The 9,178-nt window shown below is 40.7% G+C and overlaps 1 protein-coding gene across 1 annotated transcript; it reads left to right on the top strand.

Moving 5' to 3' along the window:
• The first annotated feature begins 6,127 nt into the window (after positions 1 to 6,127).
• Positions 6,128 to 8,588, top strand: LOC142948706 (ecto-ADP-ribosyltransferase 4-like). The gene is made up of 3 exons (XM_076090840.1): positions 6,128 to 6,202; positions 6,612 to 7,252; positions 8,585 to 8,588. The coding sequence occupies exons 1-3, from the start codon at positions 6,128 to 6,130 to the stop codon at positions 8,586 to 8,588; spliced, it is 720 nt and encodes a 239-aa protein (XP_075946955.1).
• Positions 8,589 to 9,178: the final 590 nt, after the last annotated feature.

The raw sequence follows: 9,178 nt of genomic DNA, 5'->3' as shown, positions 1-9,178 counted from the left end.
CAAGAGTGTGGGTGGGAAGGAAAGAAGAAAAGAAAAGAAATTGAAAAAGAAAAAAGGAGAGAGACGAAGCAAAGTGGTAACATTAGATAGGAGAAGGAAAAATAGAGAAAAATGGAGGAGAATTAAGCATGAGAGAGGGAGAAGGAACAGTCTCTCCTCACCTGCCGCAGCATCTGTGCCCTGTCAAAGATGCTTGACTTCCTATGCATACACAGACAGACACACACCTCTCAGAACTGTATGTTAAAGCGAGGGAAACAATGGAGAGATCTACACACACCAACACACATATACACAATGCTGTGCTGTCATGTATGATAAATGTCTGTTTCTGCAGCCTCTGTGACCCACTTGAAGAGGATCCCTTCTACTGGGTCTACTGGCCCTAACTCACCAAAACATATTACCCATACACCTCCTTTCCCTCCTCTTCTGTTGCCTCTCTCCTCCATGTCTCTCTCCCTCCTCCCACTCATCCCTCTGTTCTCCGTGGATCTGCCGGATCTGATTCACTGAAAGTGAAACACCTCTTGCCACTTTGCTTTTGGCAGTTTTCCTCCCTCCATCACCAGCTCTCCAAACATCAGTCCATTTCATGTCTCCCCCTTGCATTTTTTTTTTTTTTTGCTTCAACCCCATATCATCATGTCTATATTGCATTATTACCGAGTTAGCTTGTAGAAAGTGGCTGAAATTTCCACTAATCCATCTATTTATAGTTCTCTAGACAAGCCTATTCAGTATCTAAACAGAATCATATTGCCTTGGCACCTCCACATGCCTGCCTCTCTCTCTCTGCAGTCTCTCTCACCCTGTCCTGTCATCCTTTCATCCCTGTCGATATCAGCTGGGGCAAATCCGCTAAAAAATACAGTAAAAATATAAATGTTTAAGTCTCATGCAGCCAACCATCCTCAGCTGTTGGCAGCTCACTAATATACACCTCCTCTGCCATCACACCATATATTGTACTTTGACTGTAATGTATCTAATAATCCTTGCTCCAAGTAAAGGTAAATATTCCACTTCACTTCCCCTTCACTCCCTCCCTAATCCCCCTTTCTTTCAACCTTCTACTCACTCCAATCGAGCAGGAGGGCATGCGTCTCTGCTCCCTATCACCATCCACACATTAGGACTCTTTCCTTCCCCTTCTTGCTCTCTCTGTTCTCTCTACTATTTGGATCTCTGAAATATTTTACTTGCCAAGGCTCTTCCTTCTCTCATTGCTCGGACTCACAAAAAGCTGCCCTGATGGCTGATTTCCCCATGCTTCTTTCACTACTTTACACCTCCCTTTACGTTCTTCCACTTAATTTCTTTTTTTTTTTCGGTTGCATGCTTTCCTATTGTTTTCCTTTCGTTCTTCCCACCGTAGTTTTCATTCCTTCTCTTGTCCCATACCCCTCCTTCATCCTTACTTTCCAAAATCATTCTCTCCGTTGCAGTCTTGCTCCCTTCTTCTTACTTTCTTCATTTCTGTCGAACCCCACTTTTGTAAAATCACACGCGTCCATAATCGCTTACCCTCCCTTCCACACTCCCTTCCTTACCAGTTCTCTCTTTCTTTACATCGCTCTTCCTTTTTGCTCACTACCTCACATCCTCACGTCTTTTGAGATTCCCACTCTCCCAATCTCTCTCCTGCTCCCATCTCTTTTCCTACTTACCGCTTTCTCTCTCTCTCTCTCTCTCTCTCTGCATCAGTGATACAACATGTACTTGGCATTCTGACTCTCCAGTCCCTTCCTCCCCACTCATAATAACCCTCCCCTCTGTATTTTTTAGCTGCATTCATTTCTTTTTTCTCACCTGGGAATGTTGGAGATAGTTCACTGAACAATACACCCTCCCTACCCACACACACACATACACACACTATTACCTTTGTGGTGTGTACTTTGTACAGCGCTCATTCTCCACTGGGTCTATTCTTATTCTACCTTTTCCTCTTTGCTGCATTACAGTGTTCCTCTCTTGCTCTCTTAGGTATGCCACAGCAAAGCCAAACATCTACTCTCCACCAATCCCTCACATCATTTTGTTAGCTTCACGTTCCTACTTCACTCTTTGCTCCTGTCTTTTCACAATCCCCATATCTGGCTCTGCCTGTCTTTCTCTCGTCCCTCTGCTGGGCTTGCAGTGTAACAGGAGACTGATGCCAACCTTTCTCTATTTTTCTTTTCCTCCCTTCCTGAAAAAAAACAACCCACCCTTGCCTCCGTCTTTGCATTTTATCGGCTCTCGGAGCATCTTGTATCTGCTCTCCCTCCCTCTGTTTTTGCAATCCATTCGTTCCTCCCTGCTCTCCTCTCCCGTATCTCTCCAACATGCCCTGCATTCCCCCCCTGTTCTCACTGTGTTGCCTCGACTGAGGATTAAATTGAAAAATAATCAAAATGCCGAAGGTTTTGAGGCACACCCACACGCACGCTTTGCACACACACAAACAGAAGCACAGTGTTGAGAATGCCTCAGACAAGTTAATGGTTGGGTGTCGAATAGTTGGACAATGCTGACATCTGCTGGAAAATCATTAAAACAACCTTCCATGTTAATATGCCTTTTTCACAGAAGAAATTGTCGACGTCACAGCAGGACAAGCACAGGTAAAATTGAAAAACATTAACGATGGCTCAGAATCACTAAGTGTCCCAGTAAGCTTTTCCAGTAGGCCGCCATGCACATCCCCTGAGTGGAAATCAGCCATCGTTAGTGTTATTAATTACACATCTGCTTTTCCTTTGACATGTCTGCTGTGAAAAAGGTCTGTGTGGAGTCAGGTATCAACAATAAATATAGCATCAGACCAGTGGGCCCATCAACCACCAAACCTGATACACACTCTCTATTTTAGTTGACCAGAAACAAAAATAGCCTATATGTGCATTTTAAAGCTTAAGTCAAAACACAACTGCAATACATGTGCACACACACAAACACACACACACAAACACACACACACCCTCCACCACTGAACACTAATCCACTATGTTTAATTTAATACAATACTCCATTTACAATTCCAATACTACATTTGGGAGGACCCCTGACCAATATTGCCTTAGTGTGTGTGTGTGTGTGTGTGTGTGTGTGTGTGTGTGTGTGTGTGTGTGTGTGTGTGCGTGTGTACTCCTAGGCACTAATGACTGTTTAGTTAATGAGCCATCAGAAACTTGTAAAACAAATTAATTCATACAGTACTTTTCCTCTCCTGTTGTCTCTCTCCAGTGTTTTGACTTCATGAAGTCTTCTAGCTGAACGGGGTTCAAGAACAACAATCTCCATATGACATTACATTTAACATGCTCGCGCTGACAATATAACGAGTGAGCGAACAAAACAAAACCTTGCCTTTGATCACCGCAAATGTGCAGGCTAGCTGGCCAAAATGGTTACATGTTTTCATCCAGGACACCACAAATCACAAGCTGGTTATCATTAAATGAGTAGATGTGAGGATGCAGCAGTTCGGGATGTGAGTTCAACAGCACCATACTAAAGTGTATGTGTTTTTTGGCATCGGGTTAACAAATATTTCTTGGTTGTTTTGGATGCAGAAACAATCTTCAGGACCATCCGGGTAACTGGATAACCTACATTACCATTACATTACTGATCAGACCTGTTTCCTAATGTGTTGCCACTATTAAGTCTACTACTAAGTCACTATTACATCCCAGCTAAAATGTAATGTCTATAAATGTGGTTGCCACTCGCAGTACAGTAGATAGAATAACATTTTCTACATGATTGGCTACATTATTGATTTTGATGGCTACAAGTGAAATACAGCAAAGAAATAGTATGTTATAGTCAATGTTGGACATTAGGGCCTACCCGTATTTCTTCAGATTACAGCGGACTTCAGGGGTCTTGCACGCACGTCGGTTAGTTACCACATCGGACCTCCCCGTGTCATAGGATGCTACCTTAGCTACATCAAGGTGCCTGCTGGATCTTAAAATGGCATAGATGATAGTGGTGAGACTGAACTAAAACGGTGAAGCTGCACATGTAAAAACCAAAAGAGTGATCTGAAAGATGCTAAAATGCTCTGTAGAGCTGAGGGGAAATTAAGAGTTGAGTAATTCACTTTACATGCTGTCATTTGATCCACTGTAAATATAAACACATAGATGATTACATTGTTAGCAATGTGCATGTGCCATTAAAAGCAATGTTTTACGTTGGTTCAGCCCTGTGGCCTTGTAGTCCAAGGCACACACCATGTAATCACAACATCTCTGGTCCAGTTCTAAACTTGTACCATTGTTGCATGTCTTCCCTCTCCCCCTCTGTTGTATGTATCTACTGCTAACTATCAAATTAAGCCAAAAGGGTAACCAAAAGAAGCTATATATAGGCACATCAGCAGTTTGACCTGTGCTACTTTCCTGCACAGTCAACAACACATCCCATGGAGCCATAAGATCATAACTGTAATCATATTTTAATTTCAAGAGGCAGATATCGTGGGGAAAACCAATGATTTATTGGTTGACACCGAATATTTTGCCAATATATTCAATATGAAACTCTGAATTTACAGTGATGAGTTTTCAGATACACACAATATGAATGTTTCTTTGTTAAATAGATTTCTTTTTTTAAAGGCAGGGTCTTTACATACCTCCTTGCACAAGCACGTATACAATGTTGTGTGAGTCCACACATTTCACATGTGGTTTTGCAGCTTGTAGCCTCTAACAGGAAATTGAGGTGAACAAGAAAAATGAGACATACAATGTGGCAGCCACAGAGTTTGATTCTCACACTCAGGCTCAACAGTGGATGTTGTATACATTTGTATTGTGGAGTTAGTTATGGGGCTCAAAACTGCCCCCACCATTTGACAATAACTTGCTCACTTGCATATTGAGTCACATATAAGAGGTTGGGAGGCCAGTAATGTCACTGGTCAAATTCAGGTAAACTATCATCCAAAAGGGAAAAAGAATCTTCCATTTTCTGTACTTTACATGTCCAATAGTTTTATCTTTGTAGAATAACTTTCCAATCCCTCTTCTGTGTTTCCATGTTTTCTTATATTGCATAGAATAAATGAACATGGGATGAATTTTGAAGAAATTGGCAAGAGCACTGGTAAAATTAGGACGAACTGACGATCACATTATTGGAATTAACTCTAAAAGCAGGTAAATAAAACCTAGACTATTTAAAAATGTAGTGTAAATTGTAATATGTAATTTAGATTGTAACAATAACCTCAATTGCAGAGTTGTGACAATTGGTACAAGTGGGGTCTAAATGATAACTGTGACATATTTCAACTTTTTGACTATTTTGCTAATATATTACAAAACAATTTACTCAATTCTGTTGCTTTGGCATTTAAAATTCTGAATCCCCCTAAATCCAGATACTTAATATCTTGCAGTAAGTCAAATTTAGAGTTTGTCCAGGTTGTGATGAATTGAAAGATTGTTCCATTTTGCACCTTTATTTCAGGCTCTGACTATGGCTTGCTTTGAAAACATAAAAGTATACTACCTACTGTATAGTCCTACTTGCAACTGACATTTAAATTAAGATGGATTACATCCCGTTTCTTTGGCTCTGAGTATATTGGCGTGACTGATCTACTGTGGAAACTACCGGCAGTTGCACCTTGTAACCATAGATGGTCAAGAAATCATAGTTGAAGCTTCAAGTCTAAACACATCAGTTAGTGAGTCCACTTGAGCTGACAATGACACCATGAACGTGTCATTTGTCTGGTAAAAGTAAACCGCTCACACGCACATTTAATCATGGCAAGTGTGAATGTGTGCAAATTGTGTATCTTAGTACGTCTGTGTGTGTGTGTGTGTGTGTGTGTGTGTGTGTGTGTGTGTGTGTGTGTGTGTGTCAGGATGTGGTATGTGGTGACCTGTCTGGAAACAGGCAGGCTTTATATACAACTCTTCACTCACAACTCTTTGTCTGGTCAAAACCTTTTATCTGAAAGGCGCTGCTGAAGACTGGTGAGTTATTTCAAAATCACACATTAAGTTTGAAAAAATTGTTTTATTTAGAATATATCAAGCCAATTTTTTAATTTTCATTGTTCATGTCTTCTGTGTATGTGTGTGTAAATTCAGAGGCTGCTTGCCTACCCGCAGAGATGGAAGGTAACATGCAGATGTTTGCTCCAATGTGTTTGCTCCTTTGCTGGATGCTGCCTGTATGCTCCATGAAGGTGAGTGGTACATTGCACCCACTTAAATCGAAACTATGCGATTGAATTCTTAAAACTTGACAAATGTTAACACGGTGTGTATACTGTACATGTGCATGTCGCTCAAAGTACAACGCTCAAAGTTCTTAAATTAGCGATCAAGCACATAAACTGCAGGAAGTAATCTGGCGTGCCCCCGAAGCGCCGAAGCAGTATCTTCAGTATTCAGAAGTAGCAGACTGATCTTCAGGGCACATAAAATGCACATTCTGTGGAAACAAAATTTCACCTTTGGAGATAACAAATATCTGTCTATCCATTTAGTTTTTCTGTATCCCGGCTTTCTCCGCAGACACTTATGTACAGTGGTACAACAACCTGCATCTAATTCTTGAACTTTCCTGTCATTTTGTTCATCCCTCCCCTCTAGATCAGTTTTATCGTCAATCTACCAGAGGCAAACCTGGGCATCCAAATGAACATGGTTGAAACGGCTGTTGATGACATGTACTTTGGCTGCAACGAAACAATGACAACAATGATCAAGGACAAATACTTTAAAGAAGAGAACACTGGAAAATTTGCAGATGTCTGGAAAAAAGCACAACGTTTGGTCGAGAAGAGACTCAAAAATAGAGATAAAGGGGATGAGGCTCTAACTAAAGATCACATACAAGCAATCTGTGTTTATACAGCTGAATATTTAAAGTTTTATGGGACGTTTAATGATGAAATCCAGAAGGGCATGAGCACATATAGAACTTCCTTCGCATTTCACTCCTTACATTTCTGGCTGACATCCGCTGTACAGATCCTCAATAATAATAAAAACTGTCACACTTCTTACCGTAGAACCAATTCTCAGTATAGTGGCAATGTCAATCAAATAATGCGGTTTGGTGTCTTTGCCTCCAGCTCTTACAAAACAACACAGTACCGCTTTGGTAAAAAGACCTGCTTTAAAATTAAAACCTGTTCAGGTGCTTTCCTGAAACATTATCCCTACCTTGGAAAAGTAGAGCAAGAGGTGCTCATCCCTCCCTATGAGAAGTTCAAGATAATTAAGGTTGTGTTTGTGCACACACACACGTGTGCATGTGTGTATCTGCAATGTGATTACTCATCCCTGACTGAATTTACATCGTCCTCTAAGTCAGCACAGTGGTGCAATAAAGGTGTGTATCTGTGTGTGTGTGAGTGTGTGGCAGGGTGGGTGTGTATGTGAGAGAGACACTGCGTTCGCTGTACTATGCAGATTTCCTATGCATTATCTTCCTGTTGTGTGTCCATATGTGTGTGCTTCACTGTGGTCTACTTGACCTCCTCTCCACCTTTCCCTGGTCCTACGGCTTTCATTACCAGCAGCATGCTTCACACTGCGGCTGTCTGCACACAGTACACAAGACACACAGAAAGATGCAGAAGGACAGCTTCTCTCTACTGATCACATCACCTTCTGTGATACAAAGGATGGCCGAACCAACAGCCAGCAGGGCCGCTGTCTAACTAATCATCCACAAACAAGACGGTGAGAGAGGAAAAGAGTCAGAGGCAGACAGAGAGAGAGACGATACAATGAAAGGGGGTGACATAGGAAGGGAGGAGAGAAGGAAATAAGTGAGCTCGTATGTGCAGGTGTGCCTTAAGATAGACTATAAAGGGAAGAGAAAGTCATGTGAAATGTGGAAATTCTAATGTTTAGTGTTTAACTCACATTATTTAATTACATTTGGACTCAATTTAGTCATTTACAAAATGAAAGTAAATAAAAAATACATTTAATTTAATAGAATAGTTGTTTGTTATGTTGTTTGGTCAAAAAGAGTCTGGTTAATAGTATAATGATGTTTGTCAAACTTTCAAAGTTTAATGGCGACACTTAAATGCATGTGAAACTAAGAATATTAATCAAGGTTGTAAAAGGCTCGCCCCACTTTTTTTTGTCTCTCTGGGGAAACTTTACTCAACACCAAATTTTATTCAGGCTTCATCTTTCAATAAAGTACCAAACATATACATTTTGAATGCTTTTAAATCTGCATACAGTTACATATGCTAACTTTGTATGCAGATATTTTCTTCAATACTATTCAAACAGATGTTCATGATCAATTAGATCTAGAGTGTTTGAAGCACATGAAAATCATGAAATTGTGCAATGTGAAAATCCGGCATTAGAAACCCTTATCAATTCGTGAAGACGTCGTAAATGTGTGTGTGTGTGTAGTAGCAGTAGTAGCAATAGTAGTATTTCCTTTTCTCCCCTGCATCATTGAAATGTCTTTGTTTTATCCAGATCCTTATTGACCTAGTCTGTCTCCCAACTAGAGAAATTGGGTCCGCGTGTGTTAACGTGCATGTGTGCATATGCGTACTTGTGTTTGCTTTTCTTTATGTGAACAGATGAGGTGGGCACAGCGATTCTCATTAACCTGCCATTTCACAGTCCACAAAGTGCAATAATCTAGGGGCACACACACACACACACACACACACACACACACACTCTCTTTTCACACATTTAAGTGTGGGAGGTGATTGCTGTGACTACACCTGCAATCACACTACTTTATAGGGCCTATAAGACAGTCCCACATGCACACAGACACACACACAAAACTGTATCTGATCTTTCCCTCTGGATGTCATCATGATATCGCATTACATCCGACTAAAGTTATTAAAGATCAAATGTCTGATGTCACACTGTATGTGTGGGTGCATCTGCATAATGTGGGTACGAGTCTCATTACTTGTCTAGCATGTATGTAGGAGGTGAGCACGGATGCAGCAGCCATCCTGGGATAAAGACGTAAAGTCTTTTACTCAAAGCCAATTTTTCTTCATTTTCTTTCTCATGTGCTTTAATTAGTGGTTTTCCAGAAAATTGATAAAAAATTGCTACTGCCTTGTCAGTGACCTTTTTTTTCCCAAGGGGATGAGTAATATGTTTAACAATTAATTTCCGGGTTGGTTCAAGACAGTAGAATGGAAATG

This window comes from Anarhichas minor, unplaced genomic scaffold, assembly GCF_050575085.1.
Source record: "Anarhichas minor isolate MPS153535 unplaced genomic scaffold, ASM5057508v1 ptg000012l, whole genome shotgun sequence".
Taxonomy (NCBI): Eukaryota; Metazoa; Chordata; class Actinopteri; order Perciformes; family Anarhichadidae; genus Anarhichas; species Anarhichas minor.
The sequence above is the reverse complement of the archived record's forward strand: the minus strand, read 5'-3'. Positions and strand labels throughout refer to the sequence as shown.